Raw genomic sequence first — 22,584 nt, 5'->3', positions numbered from 1 at the left:
ACATAGACAACCTAAATAGTTACAAAAGAAAACCTCTTTAAAAGTAAATAACTTTTTCAAAATAATAGAAGTCCTATTATAGAAAACTATTTTTGAACTCATAATCCTGAATCTTAATTTCCTTTTTAACTCTTTAATAACAAACAGGTAATGTTATGGGAGTATTAACAATTAAAATAATATTTATAAATTTTAAAAATAGATATATCTAAAGATATTTCTAAGAATAAATTACGATGTTTTATATTATCAATTTTATTTTAAAGAACAGAAATTTGTTTTGTATGACGAAATTAATAAAAGTGATATCCTAATCTTAATAAGTTTATTGACATTAAATCATGGTATTATCTTTTATTTAGGCAACTTGAACAATATTAAATCACTAAATTATCCCATGTTAAACATCATTGTTTGTAAAATAATGATGAAATTTAAAGTTCTAATAAGATAATTTTTATTATTAGAATATTATTTTTTAAAAAATATACATTTTTTTTTAATATTTAAAAAAAGTTCATCTATATGTTGCCATTTTTTTTTTACATATTATTACAAAAAAAAAGTGGCACAAAAGACAACCAGATATGGCATTAAAAAAAACGATATATAACAATTCTTTTCTAACATAGATACTTTGGTTTGCCATATATATTTTAATTAATAGCAATAGATAAATAAATATTTAGTTTGTTGGAATAAATTTCAAAAATGATTATATGGTATTATATTTTAATAACCAAGATTAGTAACTTTTTTTCTACAAACCAATAATGCTAGAATTTTACGCAAATGTATTTTTAGTGTTTCGTTATAAATCATTTTTTTAATTTTGTTAATAACACTTTTTTATTTTTACTTCACAACGTAATATTTAAAAATTAAAGAAAAAAAAAACAATATTTCAAAAAATCAATAGTAACAAAAAAAAATTTTTTTTTTATCTTAAACTTGTAATTACTTTAATATAGACGTGATGCTATTATTTTTTATCTAAATTATATTTTTATTTTAAAAATATACAATCTAAGTAAATTACTAAAAATGTTATTTTATAAGAAATGTTATAATGAATTTTTAAAAGTTTAATAATAAATAAAGATTGATATTTATAATTATAAAAAGTAAAAACAATTAAATTTATATCACTTAAACTTTAAAAAATAATTTATTTAAAAAATGTACTTTTTCTAGACTTAAAAAAAAAGACTCAGTTATTTAGTATAAAAAATATTAACATTTTATAAATTAATTTATTTTAATAAAAAATGAATGAAATAAATTGTTTAAAAAATTTTAATAATTAAATTAAATTAACACATGCCTTTTATTGATGATAGTTTAAAATAATTAAAATTTTATATTATATTAAAATAGAAAGAATTTTATTTTTTTTTTTTATGATTCCTCTTTTATTTCATCTCTTTCTTTTGATGATAATAGAGTATCTGATGGTATTGATGATGTTTCTATTTCTGAATCACAAAAATCAATCATATTTTTATCTTTTGTTTCTGGTAAAAATAAATATCCTGTTATAAGTGAAAGGATCATTATAATTATTGTCATACCAATTGCTGATCCTTTTCCTATAATATTATTAAGTATTATTAATTGTGGTCCTATTCCACCACCAATTCTTTCTACCAATCCAAATGTTCCAACAGCTATAGCACGAAGTAATGTTGGATATAATTCCATAGTATATTGTTTATAAATAGTAAAAAAAATTGATGAATTAACTATTCCACCTAAAAGTGCAAAAATGGTTTTGATAGCTGGTAATGATATGATATATTTTGGCATTGTAAAATATGTTAAAATAAAGACAACTGAATAACATATTATTGAAAAACTTTGTGACCCTAAAAATAAACCTCTTCTACCAAAGAATGAAGTTTTTTCAAATATTATTATAAAAAAAGGAACCCATACACGTAATAAACCATATAATCCAATATTAATAAAAGGATTTCCATCAAGTATTTGAACATCAAATATAAAAACAGCTATACATAATTCTACTGTTAATGCTGATAAAAAAAGTACTAAAGTATATTTGGCTAATTTTAAACTTGATACAAGATGATGTATAAAAAATGTTTTTGATTTATCTTCTTCACTTTGTGTTTTAATTCCAATTAAATCATTTACCGTAAATTGAATATTACAATTATTCCATTTATTAATTTTATTAATTGATTTACAACCTTCTTTAAAACGTCTACGTTGTATAAGCCAACGTGGAGATTCTTCCCAAAAAAGGAGTAAAATAAATAATGGTATTGCTAAACTATTTATTATTAATAGATATCTTCTCCATTCACCAGTTAAATATGCTATTATAGATGATATTTGTAATGCTAATGACCATTGAAATGCTAACATTTGTACTAATCTATATTTAGAACCAACAGTCTCTGAAGCTAATGTCATTGAAGCATCAATTAACATTCCATAACTTAAACCCATACCAAACATTGCTAATGCTAAAATATGTAATGATGGTGAAAATGATCCCATCAATCCTGAAGTTACCATTACAACAGATCCAATATATGTTATCCATTTTCTACCGTACTTATCAGCTAATAATCCTCCCACTATAGCACCTGTACCTGAACCAATAGCTTGTAGTGTTTGTAATTGATATGGTGCATTAAAATTATCCGGACATATAAAATTATCCTCCTGATAAAGTGACAAAAAATAGTATTTTGTTTGATTGATGGGACAATGTTTTAATAAATTACATGGATTTTGTATTTTCATTTCCTATAATTAATAGAAAAAAAAAATTATTACATATTTAATAAAAATATATGTACATATAACTATTCTTACATGGATTGTCTTATCTTCACAGGTTGGTTTCAATGATGCAAATGATATAAATATATAATTACCAGCTGAGGTAATCATTGCATACTGTATCAATATTAACATATATAGCTGGTATTTACCATAATGTGTTGTTTTGTCAAAAATATCATCAAAATTTGATAAACTTTTTTTATTATTATCCATATTTATTTAATATATATTTTAACCATTAGTATATAGAGTATCTAGAAAAGAGTATTATCACAAAATAATATAAACACTATTATATGAGTAATAAATCTTATAGAAACAATAAACCTTGGAAATTTTAGAATTTTATTATATATATATATATTAAGAATGATATTATTAAAAAAGAATCTATTAAATTATTATATTTTAATTATATAATAAAAATAATAAACTTTTCTCTAGAAATTATTTGGTAAAATATTAAATTTATTAAGAAAATGTTTTTGAATGATGTTTATATCATACATAATAGACAATGTTTTTATTTTTTTTTTATTGTTAATATGTATATAAAAATAATATCCAAAGAATGTTATCAGAAGAAATAATTATACATCAAAAGTTTAAATACCTTAATACTTTTTCAATAAATTTTATTTTCCTTTTTTTAACATTAATATAAGGTAAATTATTTGGGGGTATAAAACAATATTATTGATCAATAACCAATCTTTAATAGAACTAATCTTTTAATTAGCGTCAATTTTCTTGCTTTTCAACTTCTATAAAAATAACCTTCAAATTAACTTTTTACCAAAAAACAATAATCAAAATACTATTTAGAAAAGGTGTTTTTCATTATATGATCACCAAAACATTATATATAATATTTTTATTTAAACAATTTAATGAATTAAAACAATAAAAAAAAATTTTTTAAATTTCAAAAATCAAATTAATTTATAATTTAAAAAAAAAAAAAATTTTTCTTTATTCAACCTTTAGTATATTAAAGATTTAAAATTTTTGCACAAAAAGATACACCATTTTCTGGGTTTTATAATTAACAATATAAAATTATGACGTCACAATGTGAACAACCTTTTTTTTTTATCATTTCATCTTCCCTATCACGAAAAGCCAAAGTAAATTAAAAAATTTTCAGTTTGTTTTCATTTACAATCAACTCACATATGCATATGTATATATATATCAATTTATGATACTCCTTATAACCTGTTATTTTTGATAATAAAATTTATTATGTATTAAGTGAGTAAGAAACTTACCAAATGGTGTCTTTTGATAAATGTTAAGTGAATCAAGGTTACAAAAAGGCAAACTTTTTTAATTTTCTTTTTGCTCAAAATTTAAAATATTTTTCAATACTTTTTATTTTAATAATGGAAATAAAAATTTTCTTGGAGAAAGGGGTGATAGACATACATTGGTGGTGCCTACAAAAAAAATAAAAAATTTCTTCAATTATCAATTTTACCACATGTATCACAATATAATTGTACATTTTTTTGTTTCAAGATTATTTTTTTTTATAAATTGGAATTTTAAAAGAAATCAAAGATAATTGTTATTATGTGGAAGGTAAGAAGAACAGGTAATTTGTTAACTAAATTAAGTATATAATTTTATTTTTTTTTTTTTTGTCAACGTTTTAATTATTTTGTTAATTAATAAGAAAATTGTTTCATTAAAAGTTGATTAAAAAAAATTTTTTTTGTTACCATAATATATTTTAAGTACTATTTAAAAAGGTGTTAAAAATAACATTTCTGATCTTTGGAAAAATTATTTCATACCACAAATCAAATAACTATTTTTTTTCCTCCCAAAATAGAAAAAACATATTAATATATATTAAATATTAAAAGACATCTAAGGTCATGTCAAGTATCACATACTGTGAGTAATTAAAAAAAATTTAGTATCATAACTATTTATCATTCTCCAAGTACAGGGTTGAATTTAAAAACCAGTATTCTTTCTTATCAAAACTTCCTTTAAATTACAAAATACAACATATAAAGAGTTGAAACTTTTACCTATCGAAAACACTTGTACCTTTTCTACCAGTTTATTCTAATCACTTTTTAACATTTCCACATTTCTCTCCACACTCCTTTTTCCATATATTTTATATATATATATAGTATAAATATATAATATATAAAGCATAAATATAATAATATATTTTAAAATGATTATAAAAATATATAAATATATATATATATATTATTTGTTTTTATAAATAATGTTATAATTTATTAATTAATATACTATAATTCAATACATAATTGTATATATGTCTATTTTATATTAAAAAAAAAGTATAAAATAAAAATATATATATTATCTCTTATAGTTTCACTTTACCTTTCATCTCTCTAAAATAAAAATTTGTAGATATTATTATTTATAATTTATTATTTTCTATATCACAGATAGTTTCACATGTATCCACTAAAAAATTATTTCAAAAGAATTGTACACATATTATAGAAGAACATGAAAAAATAATATTATTTTTTTTTACTTTGTAATTGTAGAAATTAACAAAGAAAAAAAAAAAACTATTTTATATAATATTATTTTTCATACATTGATAATAGGATAGAAAAAAAAGTTTTTTTTTTCTTCTTATTAATATAAGTTTCTTTAATATAATACTATTTGATATATACATATATATATTTTTTTTTGTTAAATTTTGTATAATTATAATAATTATTAGATGATTTGTAGAAATATATTACTTTTATTATAGATTGATATAAAAAGATTATCTTTTAGTAAATATAAATGTCTAAATATATATATATTAGATATAAATATTTTTGAAAATGATAGATGATATTATGTAGAAGTATATATAATAATAAAAATCAGGACAAAATAAATTTTTAATGCGCAGAGGTGATATAATTTATCTTAAATATATATTTAATTATACTATTTTATCTATTTAATATATATTTTATTACTTCCCCTTATAGTTTTAAAATGGTAATTAGATGATATGATGTATCGTGACGTCACTTGAGAATAATTATACATCTATAAGAGATCATTTACTTGAATTTTGTTTCATTTATATATTTTTAGTACTATTAATTATTTAATTAATGTTAAAAAAAAATTTTTTTTTTTTATTTTATTTTCTTTTTTGTTATATACATATATATATTTATATTTTATATTTTATTTTTTATTTTTTTAGATGATTTTAACGATAGCTATTAATTTATTTGTATTTGGAGTTATAACTTGTTATGGAGCTAATGATATTAATGTAAAAATTGAAAGGCATTTTCCATGTTCACCAAGTAGTGGACCAAGTAAAGAAAATACTTTAATAAAATTTCCATCATACAAATCTCCTGGTGTTAAATTTGAAGAAATAATTAATGCACAGGGAAATAAATGTTTCAAATTATCTGGTGGTAAAGTTGAGGTATTTGGTAAAGGTCTTGATGGTAATAAAAAATATTATGTTCATCTTGAAACAAGAATTGGTATTCATGGTAAACCAGAAAGATGTGTTAATGCAGATGGTGAAGGTTGTGGAGGTATTGGATCCTGTGTACATTGTGATATTTGTAAAAATATGGGTGGAGCACTTAAAAATTTTGTTGAAATATTACAAGGTGGTCAACCAGCTAAATGTCATTCAGAGGGTCTTCCAAAAGGAAGTTATGATGATTTAAGTTTAAAAGTTTGCCTTCCAACAAAAAAAGAACTTTTACCATTCCTTGATGAAAATAGTACTAGAGCTCAACAACTTTGGGATTTATTTGTCTCATCAAGATCTAAATCAGGAGTAAGTTAATTATTAAATAAAATAATATCTAACAATTTTTTTTCCAGGAAATTCCATTAGTAGTAGCAGCACGCCTCTTTGATCGACCAATAAATAAATTAACAACAAAAGAACTTAATGATGCTCTTCATGGTAAGAAAATTGGTATGGTTGGATGTCATTGGATATATGCTACAATTTCTCAAACATAAAAGAACCCTAATTATCAATTTGATACGTGTTTTTTTTTAGTTTTTCTTTTTTTTCTATCCAAAACATAAAATATATATATCTATATATGTATGAAGAGAAGGTGTAAAAGAAATCAAAATATTTCAAATAAATAAAAAATATTAAACTATAAGAAAGAAAAAACTATTTTTTTACATTATCATTTTATTTTTTAAAATTAATTTCAATTTATTTTCCTATAATTAGGAATTTTATTCAATTTTTTTCTTATTTTATTCTTATGATTGTACAAAGCTAAGACTATTTGTGAATAAAAATAATTTCATTTAAAATTACTTCTTTTTTTTTATTATTAAATTTATAAATAAGTATATTTTTCTTTATAAAAATAAGAAAATTTAATTTTTAAAATGTTTATTTGATGAAAAAAAAAAGATAGTCTAATAATTATTTGAAGATAGTGTTAATTTTTTTAAAAAATACTTAAAATAATCTAACAATCATTTAGATAGCCCTTATATTATAAAATTTAGTTATTGTAATACCACTTAAAAGAAAGTATTTTCTTGAGAAATGAAATCTGGGATCCCTAACATATAATATGTTTAACAGTTTCATTTATATATTAATAATAAACTACCTTTACCTTAGTGTGATACAAAAAGTTTGAACTGGTTTGGGTAGTTTATATGACAAAGAAATTTTTTTTCATATCAAAATGTATACTTTAAAAAGTTAGATCTCTGTTTAACAAGTATTTGAATTGCTTTCAGAATTAGTTTAAAGTCATTTAAACAAAAATTTTTAATTATTTCAGGACTATTATAGTATTATTTATTTAAGAAAAATTTTATTACTTAATAATTGTTTGTCACCATAAAAGGTTTCTAACCACTAATTATTTAATAAATATAGTTTAAGTACCAATATAAATAATACTTCAAACTTTATATTATTATATCTTTTTAAAAGTATCTTAAGAAGACAGTTAAACTTTATTTATATTTACATATAATTTAATTTTTTACCCTATATCATCGAAATTTTTATTATCTTTCCTTCAAAATTTTTGTAAATAGATATTGTTTCTTTTAAATAAATATAGAAACTTTATAATTTAAAAAATATAAATAATTTTTTTTTATCAAATTTATTATTTTAAATACAAGATATTCCAGAATCTAAAAACAAAAAAAACCAAAGTATTACTTTTATTGTTATGTACTAGAAAGTTTAATTTTTTCAACATGTTTCGTTGTCTTCTAAAAAAGTTCTTTCTATTAAATATAACTTTTATTTATTTATTATTTATCAAGACTACTTTTGGAGGTGTTATTGAAGGAAATATTTCTAAACGGAGTGCTGTTAGTTTTACTATTAATATATATAATTTTATTTTTACTGTTTATTTTATTATTTTTAGAAAATGGCATTTTCACAATCATCAAATACAGAGGATAATGGTTTCCAAGAATTTTTTGAAAATTTAAATCCTATATACCTTGTAATAATTGGTGCCTTCATTTTGGCTGGTTGTGTCTTTGAATTAATTCATGGTACCCGTGCTACACCCCCAAGAACAAATTGGGTTCATGTTGCCAGTAAAAAACAACCATATTCTGTCAATTCAATAAAAAAAGTTTAATGTATATCTGGTGAAAAGAAGATATTTTAAAATAATATTCTTTTTTATTATTATATAAATCTAAAATTGGTATTTTTGTTAAAAAAGGGGTAATATTTAAAAAAAAATGAATAAAAAATTTAATTTTTAAATTGTATTGTAATGTTAATCTTCCACTAACTTTGTTAATAATTCATTTTTATTCTTTAATTCTTTTTTATAATACTTCTTTTTTCCTCTCATTCTACTCCATTTATTTGTAAGTATAATTAAACAATGTACAAGACTCATTAATGCTACAAGACAAGATACAAAAGCTATAATAAAATTCCAAGACATATTATTTTAACTGCTACATAATATCTCTTTTTTTCCACTACAAAATGTCAAATCTACTTTCTAAAAATAAATTATTAATAATTATAAATATTCTTAATCTTTTTCTTTAATAACCGTATATACATTTTTTTGTTTTATATATATTATACCTGTCAAGAACGTTATTATATATAAAAAAGAGACAAAAACAAACTTGTTTTCAAATGGTAACACAAAAAAGAAAAAGTCATCTCAAAAATTTTAACTTTAATGTTAATCTTCTTAACTATACGAGAAAGATAGATAGTTAGAATTTGTCAATATTACTAATAATGAAAAAAAATATATATATGTGAAAAAAATGTAAATCTAAAACTGGTTAATTAAAGAAACAAATATACTATTTTAAAATTATATATATTAAAGAAAATTACCTTCTTTGTAATTTTTTCAACAATCACTGGTAGAAAGACTGAAAAATCAAAACACCTTGTATCAACTAATCCACAGAAGAAGTATGTTGTTGTAATGAATATTAAATAAAAACCTAAAGCTATTGATGTTATTGAAAATAATATTGACCAAAAAAATACTGTAAAATACATGAGGTAAATTAATGGACCACTGATAAAAGTTGAGGAAAAAAATTTCACAACTCCTGAATGATTTTTATCAAAATGACTCATCTTTATTGTTGAAATTATTGATGACATTAAAAAAATTATTAAAACTGTTATCAGGAAGACTGTTGATACCAAGACAAGTAAACGTATATTTGATGTTCCAACACTTAAAAATGCATTTATCTTAAAAAATATTATTTTTGCTTATTTTTTATATGTAAAATTTAAATACCTGTTTTTCGAATCCATCAATTGCTAATGCCATTGTTGTTCCATAGACAATTCCGGCAAACAATGCCACAACACCAGATAATATTGTCAAAAATGGAAATTTAAAACATTTTGAACACATAACTAGGATAATTTTTCATTAAAATGGGTAAAATAAATTTCAATATTTGAAGCTTTCACCCAACGGAAGACATGTGATTATTGTTTTAACAAAAACAAGTTTTAAGCACCCCAGTCTGGGGTTAAGGTTATCAACAATCATTCTCTTGACAAGATTTTTTTAATTATTGGTAATGTATTCTTTTGTAAAAAATAAAACTTTTTTAACAAATACTAATTATCTTATCACTACAAGTATGATAAAAATTCCATATTTTTTTTTATATTAAAATTACCATAATAAAATTTATTTATCCAACTTGTCAAAACAAAAATCACAAAATAATATATTTTAATTAATTATATTTTAATAATAAACTAAACATATTTATCATGGTTGAATGTAAATTAAATGTCAACATTTCATTGATAGCTCATTTTTAAAGATAGTATGTATAAGATGAAATATTAAATTCTGAGAATAACAATTTATTAAATTTCTGAGTACAATATATTTTTCAAATAATTATTTTAAAAATATAATCTTTTTTTTTTTTGATTTTAATTAAAGTCATATTTTAAATTTGCACTTATTTAATTATTAATGATGATAAAAATTTACCAAGTACAATATTTAATTATTCAAGTAAAAAGTAAAAACTGTTTAATTAATAAAATCTGTCTTATGAGCGAATTTTATATTTGTATGATATTTTTTAACACCTCAAAACTTTATAAAAAATTAATAACAATTTTTTTAGCAAATTTATGACTGTAAATTATAATTAAATACCAAATGTTATATTTTTTTTTAATATAAAAAAATATTAATAATGATAGCATACAAAATAGATTTTTTTCATTTTTTTAATAATAAGATTTTTTAAATGATATAGAGATATATTTTTATAATGAAAACCTTTGATATTTAAAGCATCACTAATATTTACCTTTTGAAATATTTAATTTTAAAAAAAAAATGTAAAAAAACATAAACAAAAGAATTTGTTATTAAGAAAAAAAATATATATATTTATTCATACATATAAAACATTACACGTTTTTTTCTCCATATAATAGTAAAAATTATGTTAGTAAATAAAGTTAAAATTAAATTTTTACAAGAAAACTTCATTAAAATTGAGACTATCTTTATTATTGGAAGATATACTGTGATAACTTTCATCCTTTAAATTATCCATAATACTTTTATTATCAAATAAATTTGATGAACTTATTTTTATTGATACTGGTGTACCATCTTTAGATAATTCAAAAAAACCATCCTCAATATACTCATTACCATCAATAAAATCTGGAGATGATGATAATGAATCATCATCTAACATCACATCTTCATGATTTCCTTTTTGCATAGGCCTCAAAAGCCACATCTCACCCATTCCAATAAAAATATTAGGACCTTTATATTGGTTATGAATAAATTTTCTTAAAAAACCAGGTTTTTTTTTAACCATTAACATTTCATCATACTCTTTTGGATTAAACATTTGATGAAAATAATTAGTAAATTCAATTCTCATTTCAGGCATACAGGCAACATATATTGGTAATCTTAAAACACCAACTAAAACGGTAAAAATTGAAACTAAATCAACTGTTATAGTATAAAAAGAAAGATACTCAAATTGAAGTAATTCAATATCAATATACTCCCATAAAGTTAAAATAACATTAAGAAAATTTGACAAAATATATGATAATGCTACAAATAAAAGAGTTTTCGTGGCAGCTCTAACTTTTACTTTCCTTTGATATTCATAACTTAATTTTGGATTATTACTTTTTTTTTCAATATCATTAATTATTAATGATTTATCAGTAGAAAATTGATTAATAATTGTTGTTGGATATTGATGTAATATATAAACAACACGTGCATTAATAATTAAAAGAAAAAAAAATGGTGCTAATATTGTAAAAATATTTCTAAATATTAATCTCCAAAATAAGGCATAATAATAGGATAATGCTAATGAGGATGAATTTAATTCATACTCTGCCATTGTATTTACACATCGTGGAATAAATTTTATCTAAAATAATTATTTTAAAAAATAATAATTATATTTTTATTTTCTTACATCAAATTCAAATGCTAAACTTATTTTGGTTAACATTCCTAATATAACAGCACCACCAGCAATATTTTTTCTATATTTATTAAGAAATCTAACCATTTTAGTATTTGAAGCAGTAATACAATACCTTTCCCAGCTAGCAGCAACTATAAGGAATGTCGTACTTGTCATAGCGATATGTGATACGGTAATCATTGGTATCATATAAGCATACCAAGCTCTTAAAAGGATTACTGATTGAATATAATCAAGATATAATGATAATGACATTAATGGAATATATGCAATACCAATCAAAATATCAAATAATGCTAATAATAGAAGATACAATACATATGAATTTCTATACTTTCTTCTAAAAAAAAATGTTAGAATTTTTTTAATTTGATTATTAAAAGTAATTATTATAAAAACATACTTTCTTGCTAACATTGAAAAAAGAAAGGCATTTTCAATGATACAAATAATTGCAATTATTGTACCTGCTACAGTTACCAACCAAAATCTTTCCTCCACATAAACAGGTGGATTAAATGAACATTCTGGAGGGGGATTAGAATTTATTGAAAAATTATACTTATATTCTATATCATTATTAATAAGTACCTGTTGATTATAATTATGAAAATTATTCTTAACATCATTATCTTTATTATTACTATCCAATAATTCATTCATAATTGATGTCTAAGTTTCTTGTTAAATTAAAATCAACAAAAAAAAAAACAAACAAACAAACTATAACTACAAAAATAAATAAATAAATATATATAAATTTAAATAATAAATGTTAGTTTAAAATTAAAAATAAATTTTTAAATAAAAATATAACATTATTCATTAGTTTAATGTTAATGTATTTTTAAAGTACATAAATAAGATGATAATAAATTTGGAGTAATTCAAAAAGAAATTTTCTAATATAAATAAGGGAAAATTTGATTGTGAAATAATTTATATAATGAATTGTTTTTAAATATATATATATATAAAGATAGATATATATAAATATATAAGGAGGAGAAAATATGGATATAAATTGAATATTTTTTTTTTTATTAAGAAACAAATCAAATGATTATATGTAGACATATATTAATTAGGTGGAGTTTTAAAGTATAAAAATATAAATATGTTTAGTAATTTTTTTTTTTCGAAAATAGATTAATATTAAGATGTTTTTTTGTTTAAAAAGTTTTACCTTAAAATTATTATGAAATAAAATATTAAAAAAAAAAGTTTTAAATAAAGTATATTTGTCTAAAAAATATGCATAAATATTTCTTGCCAATGATTTCATGTTTATTTTTCTTTAGTTTTGGCTTCACATATTTGACAATATATAAGTTATTAGGAATATGATATAGCAATGAAACTTGTTTATTCATCAATTATATATTTTAAGACATTAAACTTTTCTTACATATATATCATACAAATGTCTAGGAATTTCTTTTTATTTTATATAATAAATAGGTATTATTACAAATATAATGAGTGTGGAAAAAAAAAGGAAATGACAACATAATAAATAATAAAATTTAAAGGTATATATTTAATAAAAAAAAATTATCTTTATAAAATGATGGCATCTATAAAATTTATAGAAGATTTGCATTTAAATGTGTTTTTTTCATTTGGTTTTGTACACTAAAAAAAAATATATTTAACTACCATTGTGATAAGGAGGATTTATATAAAAAATAGTAATTAAGAATTGTTTTTTTTTATCTTATCAAAAACATACTAATTTCCCTCCTTTATATATATGTATATTTAAACCAAGAATCTATTTTTAGCTTTTAAACTTTAGTTAACACTATAAATAATGTCTTTAAAAATTAATAAACAAATTCAATGGAAAGGAAATAATTTAATAAAATGATTTTTAAAAAAAAAAAAAATTTATTTGGGAAAAAAAAATATTTTTATTTTATGATGATTTAAAAAAAAAGTACATAAACATAAATAATAAAAATTTATATTATTTATAACAAATTATAGGAAAAAATTGTTGATACGTAAATTATTTTTAAAGGAAATATTTTGACAATTATTGGTAGATAAAAAAATTAACTATGCCAATTTTAATTTATAAAGTAAAATTTGAAAAAAAAAACCTTACATATTTATATATCAAAATAAATTTTTAATAGTTTTAAAAGAATATTTTTAGACTATAATAATAATAAAAACATGACTTATGTTTTAAGATCCTATTAAAGAATATTTTTACTTTTAAAATGATAAATTTTGATATTAAAAGTTTATTTACCATATTTGGATAATTTCTTTTTTTAAGTAGAAGTTCTTTACTAAATGTATACAATTATTTAAAGATTAAATATATATTTTTTTATATATATTTCATCTTATTTTTCTTATTAATTTCTTTAATATTTTATAGAAAAAAAACATTAATTTTCTTTTTTTTTATTTTATTTTTTGATAAGAATATTAAAAAGATACTTCTTGGTTTCTAGTTATTTTAAAATTAAACATTAATAAGCGTGTAAAAAATGTTATTAAACGAATAAATTTATTATACTAGTACTAAGTATGAGGTTAAAAAAATAAAATATTTATATTTGCAAAAAAAAATATGACATCATAACATTGTTTTTGTAATAATAAATATAAAAAAAATATTATATATATAGATATTCAAGAATAAATTTATACATATTTTTTTATTAAATTAAAATAAAATAATTTAAATATTCTGGTGGACTATATTATAACTATAAGAATATATTTACTAAAATAGCTAACGTCTTAAAAATATCCATTAATTCATTTTATTAATGTTTATAATATAAATACATAATTTTTAACTTCTTAACATTTACCATAAATGATTAATGTACGTACACATATTATTATATAATTTATAATGATAACTTTAAAAAAAAAAGAAACACAAATTTTTTTTTGGAAGAACATTTATTAAAATACTAATATAATTTATAAAATCATTTTGAATAATAATTTTTTTTTTCCCTAAACATTTTTTTATACACTTTTTTTATTAAAATATTTCTTTTAAAATTTTTTATATTACTTGTAACAAATTTATTTTTAAAATATTTTAAATAACTAAATATTTTAAAATTTTTTTTTATCTATTTTATCCCGTTTATATTTTTAAATTATATAAAAAAAAAGCAATCTCTTAAAGAGGTTGGTGGAGGCAATTTTTTTTAAGAATATAAAGTTGTAATTTACCTATTTAAAAACAAACTAATTATTCTTTTTTTTTAAAACTATTATAATGTTTTATATTATGGTATATATAATTATTTATAAGAACAATAAAAAAAAATTTTTTTTTCTATAATATGAAAAAGTAGTTTTTTTTTTTTGAATTCTTTAAAAAAATGTTTTATAAAAATGGTTATTTAATGATAAGGGACAATATTTTTTTTGTTTTAATCTATTCATTTATTTAAAGTGGATAAAATTTAATTTAAAAAAAATAAATCAAATAACTCTTGAAATGTTAAAAAAAAGTTTATTAGATTTTAATTAAATTGTCATACTTAAAAAAAGTAAATCTATAATAAAAAGAAGTAATACCCCGACAATAAGATCAATCTTTGATAAAGATGATTTGGATGTACTTTGTAATTTTGTTGCAATAAGTAATTTTGAACCCGATTTTGATGATGGTAATGTCCTAGAGGAGGCTGATGATACTGTCATACTATAATAATTAATAAAAATTTAATATTAAAAAAATAAATATATAATTATAAAAAAAAAAAAGTTACCATTGACAGTAGGATTGTTCTCTATCAATCTTTCCCATTATTGAAATACATTTATTATCACTAGATGTACCTTCACATAATAAATCACAACAACTATTAAATGTTTTACAATTTATATATCCTGCTTTCTTGATACAATTATTAGTAAATTTATCTTCTGCCGATTTGACAATAAATGATTGAAATATTATTAATAAATAAATTGGTTGTAGAATATTATATAAATTTCTATAAATAAAATTATTAATTATTATCATATAAACTATAAATTAATCCAACTTACATCATTTGATTATAAAAATTCTTTTTTAATATAATATCTAAATATAGTATTATAAATTATTTATTTTTCTGATACGCCAAAAAAAAAAAATAAAATAGTATTAACAAAGTTTATATCTTGTTAGTATAATGAAGAGGTTAATCATAGTATTTAAATCTTCTGTCTATATTAGTGATATACAATATAATGTACAGTTGATTGTAAAATGCCGAACTATATATATAAATATAATATACTATTATTGATATATTATAGAATAACTAAGTTATACCCAAAAAAATGTAAGAACATATGGAAATTAAAAAAAAAGCAGAATTTTAATCAAAACTCAACAAGGTCACCAGATGTTTAAAAAAGGTTGAAACTATACTATTTTTATTTAATACAAAACTATTCATTCTTTTGAAACTTTTTCTTTTTGATTTAAAAAAAATTAATAATATTTCTTAATAGAAATGTTATGTAATAATATATATATATATATAATCGTAAGAGGTAAAAAAAAAAATTTTTTCTATTACTTCAATATCAATTTTTCTTGTTTGTTCAATGATAGTAAACAATAAAAATGTTTTTTTATAATATTATTAGCATTGCGTAATACTACTATTTACTTGATATAAAATAATGTGTTGATTTTAAATTAAAGTATATATTTGTTATTATTAAAAGATAAAGAGAAAGGTTGAAGTAGAAGATACAAAAAAAAAAAATTTATTATCAAACCAGTTTATAAATATATTGTATGCTATTTAATGACAGCTAACTTTTAATTATTTCCTATAATTTTATTTTTCTTTTATATTTATTTACTATACTTGATTCTATTCATTTTTAATTTAGACAAACTTTATATTTATAATAGGAAAAACTATATATATATATAAAACATTAATAAAATTTTTGATCAAATATTATAGTTATATATATTAGCAGTTGAAAAGATTTGTTAAATATATATATGTATAAAATTTTTCAAGGACAAATAACATGAAATAATCAAATACATCTCTATGAAACATTTTATTTAAAAATATAATAATAAAAAAAAAACATTATGTTTTTCATAAATCTTCTTTAACATTACATACTTTTTTAGTAAGAAATTTTTTTGTTTTAACATGATTTTCAAATAAAAAAACAATAGTTTCAGCAACAGTTAATAGTGTAGCACCAACATACAAACCAATAGTACCACCAATTTCAGCTAAAAGTAAAAATAAATTATAACTTTTAACATTAATAATCATTTCTCTTTTTATATGTGTAAAATATAATTTAACATGTAAAAGATTAACTTTATCAAATTCTTGTCCAGAGGAATAACTTTGTGCTATCAAAACATCTCTCTGTAATCTTATCATCCAATCACCTCTCATAAATGGATATTTTCTTAATGTTTGAATATTAATTAAAAATTCTTTAAAACATTCTATGGAATTATTTAAAAAAATTATTTCATTTTTGTTATTTATTAATGAATTATTTATATAAAATAATTCTCTACCTTTTATAAATGATTCTATAGTATCAGTAATGTCATTTACCACTTCCGTTATCTTATTTTGGAAATATTTTCTATTTTTTAAAACTTCAAAAACTATTCCTAATTCTTTTCCATCATCCCTAATAAAAAAAAAATTAAATAAATTTAATTATATATATATAATTTTTTTTTTTAAAAAAGTTACCTATATTCATTTTGAAATTTATTAATATCAATATTATAATTTTTATAATTAAATATTTGAGCTCCATCTTTACTGGTTGCCTTATCTATAGTATCTGTTAAATTTTTTATCATCCTAAAAAAATGGTGTGTTATATTTTGTGATGACAAAATTATACTAATATCTTTTCCAACCTCCAATGGATGAAAATATTTTTTGAATGTCTCCTGACATTTTAATAATATACTTGTTGTTGAATTTTCATTGTTATCTTTTTCCCATTTTTCAATGCATAAATTTGTATTATTTATAAGATTTTTAACATGCCTAACAACCAAATTTCTTTCATCAATTGACATTGACTTTAAGCCAAATAATTTTTCAGGATCATGTAAACTTTTAGATAATAATCTTAATTCTATTAAAGCTTTATCTAAAATATCATATTTATTTGTATAATTTTTCATATTAAAAGTCATGTTATTTTCATCATGTAAATTAAATACTTTTAATAACCAAATAATATTTGGTTTAAAAACATAATTAAAATAAATAATATAATTTTTCCATATTTTTTCATTTCCATTAATTTCTTTTAATATTGTTGGAAGAATATTTGGATTTATGACAGCTTCACATGATGATACATCTATAACATCAACATTTTTAATAATATCTATATTTTTAAATGTTCCTAAAATTTCAGTTATTGAGGTAACATAATTTTGAGCATCTGTTGCTAATTTTTGTATTGACTTAATGATTGGTATCCTATTTTTAGGTATTAATTTAATAGCCTTAAAAAATTGTTTTATTTTTTTTTCTTTTTCATCTTCCCAATTAACAGGTAATAAATTTGATATTTCATTAACATCTAATTCATTACCAAAAACAATTGTATTATATCTAACATCATAACAATCCTCTGGACAATAAGTATTATTTTCATCATTATAATTATCAATAAATGTCCTTACACATTCATATTCATGTTCTAATGCACAAGGTTGAAGTGTACTATTAAAAATACCATAGTCATTTTTTAAATTAAAATCTATAAAAAACTTCTTATTCCTAGGTGATATAGAAGGCACGCAACCACAAGTATTTTCAATTATTTGACTTTTATCATACCATTGACATGCTTGTTTACTATATTCTTTATCTTTATCTAATAAACTTTTACCACATTCAGTAGGATGACGTTGTAAACTTCTTATGTCATTTATAGGTATCGTAACTAATTTTCCTCCCTCTAAATGAAAACCATCATCATATAATCGTGTTGTTGTATAATTTGCATCATAAATACTTAAAATAACTCCTGAATCTGGTACCCAACCAGGAATAGTATCATATCCTTCTAAATTTAATAATAATGATAATGTTGATTCTGGTCCAGGTCTTGTTACTGTTACATTTGGTGAGACAGCAAAACAAACACCATTTGGTGTTAAAATAATATTAATATTATCAATGCATTGCTTTTTTCTTCCATACTGACAACTAACTATAAAATCATCCACAGACTGATGAGAATTTTGATAAATTTTTAAAAAATTGTTTTCACCTAAATTTTTTATCTTATCCATAATATCTGATATATTTCTTCTATTATTTTCATCTATCTCTTCAATATTATCATCCCTAAACATCTCTGACATTAATGAAAGTAACTTTGGATTATATGAAGCAACTTTTGAAGCTTTTAGTTGCATCTTATTACATAAAACAATTGTTGGAAATGGTATAGATGATAATGTTTCAAAAGATCTTTTTGATGTTAAAGGATTTTTAAAAAGATAATAAGATATTCTTTCAACAACTTGATATATTGTTAATGTTAATGCCATAAAAAGAAAAGCTCCCCACATAATACGAAACCAACTTCTATAACGTGAATGTAGATAACGAAAACCAAGCATTTTAGTATCATCAGCAAACTGATCAATGAAATTTTTTGTTGATGTTGCATAGTATTTTTCACAAAAACTTAACCTTGTACCACTAGAAGTATCAGATACCTTAGATGTTGTCATTTTTGTTGTTGATAGAAAACCACTTTCTATTTGTATTGACATCTTTATATTTTCTTCTTTTTTTTTTTAATTTAAAAAAAAAGAAAAAAGTCTTACAATAGAATATATAAATAATTGGTAAAAAAAATAATATTATTATAAAATAAAATTTTTCTTAAAGAAAGAAATCTTTTGTAGAATTACTTTTTTTCCCTATTTACCATATAATTTCCTGTACTTTTGTTTTACATATCTTAAGATTATTATAATTCTTTATTATACAATTTATAAAATATAATATAAGTACAAAATTTTTAATTTACCAAAATTTTTTTTTTCTTTCCTTTATCTCATTTTTAAAATTTATCTTATATTTAAAATTTTTATATATATTAAAAGATTTATGATATAAAATATGGTATATCATAAAAGGGGTTTAATATAATAATATAATACTATACCATCTTTTTCATATTGAAAGATGATTCTTGAAGGAAGTATAGTATGAATTACATTATATTTATTCAATAAATTCATTTATAAATTTATACTCATTAAATATATATTTTTTCTCATTATTATATCTAAAAGATTATTTAAAATTTTTTTTTATAAACTTGTAAAAAGATATTTAACATTTTTTTTATCTATCATTAAAACGTCACACTTTATATATTTAAAAAATAAATTTTAAAAATATTGTAACAGATAAAAAAAAGTGTAAATAAATTAAATTTTTAGATATTTATTGAGGAGGTGTGTAATTTTATTAAAAAGAAAATTTTTGCAAAAGTCATATTTGAAATAAATAAAAAAAAAAAAACAATTTCTTAGCAATTTATTAAAGTTTTTAAATATATATATATTTATTCACATGTTGTCTATATGCCAAAGTATGTAATTAGATAGTGACATTTAATACTCATTAGTAAATAGTTTACGTAATTATTAATAACATTATTTATTTTATATTTGACTTGAAAAAAGTTCATAAAGAATTTTTGAGGCAAACTTTTATTTTGAATTTCGAATACAAAATAGAAATTTTTTAGGATTACCAATTTCATATACGAAGTGGGTGTGAATATATAATATTTTGTAATTTATATATAGCATAAAAAATTAATTAGGACATATATATATGTATATATAACTTTTTAATTATTTTCATTTATTATATTATTAGAATAGAAGTTGCCTTCTAAAATAATTGTTATGGTAATAATTTTAGGGAATAAAATGTAATGAGAGAAATGACAAGAGGAAAAAATTCTTAATGCTTTAACTTATTAAAAATTACTTTTTAACTTTTACTCTGTTAAATGTACCACAAATAGACAATTATTTTATATTATTATTTCTTTATAAATATTTTTATTATTTTTTTTTTTTTAAACTTTATCTTTTCAAATTTTTTTTTTAGGCATTGTTCTACAAAATGAAGATTATATATATTATTTTGGGCATTTCTTTAATTTTTACACTTAGTAATGGTAAAGAAATTGAATGTAAAAGGTTTTGTAAATACTTAGCAGGTGATTTAGAATTTGTTCAAAGTTACTGTTTAGGTGAAAATTATTCTGGTGATGGTGTATGCCAATCAACAGAAGAAGTTGGTTGTTCAATTGCCAAAATGAATTTTGATGGTACTATTCTTGTTGCTGGTGGTTGCCCTACACCTGAATTTCTATCTCAAACAGGAATTAAAAAAAATGATTGTGGTTATTTTGAAACTTATTTGGATGAAGATAAGATACATTTAACATCTAAAATATGTAGATGTCAGGGAATGTTATGTAATGAAAAAACAGTTTTTTAATTTTGAATTACATTTCTTGATATCTTCTATCTCTTTTATATATACATACAACACCATATCTTCAAATGTATAACTTAAAAATAAACCCTCTAAAATAATAATATTTTGGAGAAAATAATATGCTTTTTATATATTTAATGGCAATTAATTTTTCCACCACCACCTATTTACTTTGACTAAATAACAAAAAAAAAAAATAATTTTGTTATAGTACTACTTATTTTTGTGATCATTTTTTTTATACCTTTCTTCATATATGTATTAAATAAAATTATTCTTTAATTACAAAATAAATTTTATTTTAATGTATTAAAATATTTGTTATTGTAATATTATTATTTTAAAAAAAAAAAGCAATCATTATTTATTTTTTATCGTTGAAAAGATTAATAACATTATAATAATTAATCATTCATATGATAGTTAAAATAATATATAATATAAATTAAAAAAAAATAATTTTTTTTTTGTAATATTTTTTGCTTTTTTAAAAAAAAATATTTATTGATTATAAGAAGGATGTTTTTTTTATAGTCTTTGTCAATACTATTTTCCTTATAAAAACAAATGATAATTATTTTTGTTGAAAAATTAAAAGTATAATTTAATTTATTAATTTTTAATATTATAAAAAAAAAAGATATTATCTAAAAAGTAATAGTTAAAAAAAATAATAATATTTAGATAAAAATATGAAGATACTTCTGGGTTCTTTAAATATTTGTTTGTACATTGATCAAAATTTATCAATCATTCATTGGACATTTAACTGGCAGAAGTAAAAAGTGTAAATGGGTAAATCGTAAAAGTAAAACTGATTTTTGGTTCTTAAATAAATTAAATTTTCTTACACTCTATAATAAAATTGAATAATAATATAATAAGAAGAAAATAATATGAATAAAATTTTATTTATTTTAAGATCGGTGTTCTCATAACCTTATCATTTATATAATCATTATTTTTATGTGATGCTTCTTTGATGTCTTACACTAGTCTTATCTTTTATTTTAAAAGTTCTTTTATCGCAGGTCAATTTTTGTAGTATATATTTAGATTATTTATTCTAAGAATATAAACATTAAAGAATTATTTATTGTAGTTTGAATTTTTATTTGTTCTTAAAATAAATTTATAACTTTTTATAACAATTAATTTTTTAAAATAAATCGATTAATCATTTTTTATATTATTAAATTAATTTTTATAAGATTAGTATTAATAA

General features: G+C 19.5%; 9 protein-coding genes across 9 annotated transcripts; 3 read left to right on the top strand and 6 right to left on the bottom strand.

Annotated features, from left to right (window-relative positions):
• Positions 1-1,398: 1,398 nt before the first annotated feature.
• SRAE_1000101700 (Solute carrier family 22 member 15) lies at positions 1,399-2,481 on the bottom strand (the record flags this gene model as incomplete). Its single annotated transcript, XM_024647920.1, has 2 exons — positions 1,399-2,288; positions 2,328-2,481. The coding sequence occupies 2 exons, from the start codon at positions 2,479-2,481 to the stop codon at positions 1,399-1,401; spliced, it is 1,044 nt and encodes a 347-aa protein (XP_024501949.1).
• A 2-nt stretch (positions 2,482-2,483) lies between these two features.
• On the bottom strand, positions 2,484-2,922 carry SRAE_1000101600 (Major facilitator superfamily domain, general substrate transporter-containing protein; the record flags this gene model as incomplete). Its single annotated transcript, XM_024647917.1, has 3 exons — positions 2,484-2,489; positions 2,539-2,775; positions 2,845-2,922. 3 exons carry the CDS (start codon positions 2,920-2,922, stop codon positions 2,484-2,486), a joined length of 321 nt encoding a protein of 106 aa, XP_024501948.1.
• Positions 2,923-4,389: 1,467 nt separating this feature from the next.
• On the top strand, positions 4,390-6,822 carry SRAE_1000101500 (Hypothetical protein; the record flags this gene model as incomplete). The annotated part of the gene is made up of 3 exons (XM_024647916.1): positions 4,390-4,398; positions 6,032-6,631; positions 6,679-6,822. 3 exons carry the CDS (start codon positions 4,390-4,392, stop codon positions 6,820-6,822), a joined length of 753 nt encoding a protein of 250 aa, XP_024501947.1.
• Positions 6,823-8,049: 1,227 nt separating this feature from the next.
• SRAE_1000101400 (Hypothetical protein) lies at positions 8,050-8,447 on the top strand (the record flags this gene model as incomplete). Its single annotated transcript, XM_024647915.1, has 2 exons — positions 8,050-8,166; positions 8,226-8,447. The coding sequence occupies 2 exons, from the start codon at positions 8,050-8,052 to the stop codon at positions 8,445-8,447; spliced, it is 339 nt and encodes a 112-aa protein (XP_024501946.1).
• A 324-nt stretch (positions 8,448-8,771) lies between these two features.
• SRAE_1000101300 (Hypothetical protein) lies at positions 8,772-9,719 on the bottom strand (the record flags this gene model as incomplete). The annotated part of the gene is made up of 5 exons (XM_024647914.1): positions 8,772-8,825; positions 9,179-9,204; positions 9,245-9,291; positions 9,348-9,550; positions 9,600-9,719. 5 exons carry the CDS (start codon positions 9,717-9,719, stop codon positions 8,772-8,774), a joined length of 450 nt encoding a protein of 149 aa, XP_024501945.1.
• Positions 9,720-10,815: 1,096 nt separating this feature from the next.
• Positions 10,816-12,477, bottom strand: SRAE_1000101200 (GPCR, rhodopsin-like, 7TM domain-containing protein; the record flags this gene model as incomplete). Its single annotated transcript, XM_024647913.1, has 3 exons — positions 10,816-11,754; positions 11,803-12,154; positions 12,218-12,477. The coding sequence occupies 3 exons, from the start codon at positions 12,475-12,477 to the stop codon at positions 10,816-10,818; spliced, it is 1,551 nt and encodes a 516-aa protein (XP_024501944.1).
• A 2,847-nt stretch (positions 12,478-15,324) lies between these two features.
• Positions 15,325-15,857, bottom strand: SRAE_1000101100 (Hypothetical protein; the record flags this gene model as incomplete). Its single annotated transcript, XM_024647912.1, has 3 exons — positions 15,325-15,502; positions 15,570-15,797; positions 15,853-15,857. 3 exons carry the CDS (start codon positions 15,855-15,857, stop codon positions 15,325-15,327), a joined length of 411 nt encoding a protein of 136 aa, XP_024501943.1.
• A 1,059-nt stretch (positions 15,858-16,916) lies between these two features.
• SRAE_1000101000 (Na+ channel, amiloride-sensitive family-containing protein) lies at positions 16,917-19,603 on the bottom strand (the record flags this gene model as incomplete). Its single annotated transcript, XM_024647911.1, has 2 exons — positions 16,917-17,478; positions 17,544-19,603. The coding sequence occupies 2 exons, from the start codon at positions 19,601-19,603 to the stop codon at positions 16,917-16,919; spliced, it is 2,622 nt and encodes an 873-aa protein (XP_024501942.1).
• Positions 19,604-20,978: 1,375 nt separating this feature from the next.
• Positions 20,979-21,359, top strand: SRAE_1000100900 (Hypothetical protein; the record flags this gene model as incomplete). Its single annotated transcript, XM_024647910.1, has 1 exon — positions 20,979-21,359. The coding sequence occupies one exon, from the start codon at positions 20,979-20,981 to the stop codon at positions 21,357-21,359; it is 381 nt and encodes a 126-aa protein (XP_024501941.1).
• Positions 21,360-22,584: the final 1,225 nt, after the last annotated feature.

Source organism: Strongyloides ratti, assembly GCF_001040885.1.
Source record: "Strongyloides ratti genome assembly S_ratti_ED321, chromosome : 1".
NCBI classification, from domain to species: Eukaryota; Metazoa; Nematoda; class Chromadorea; order Rhabditida; family Strongyloididae; genus Strongyloides; species Strongyloides ratti.
This window is presented reverse-complemented; position numbering and strand designations above follow the sequence as displayed.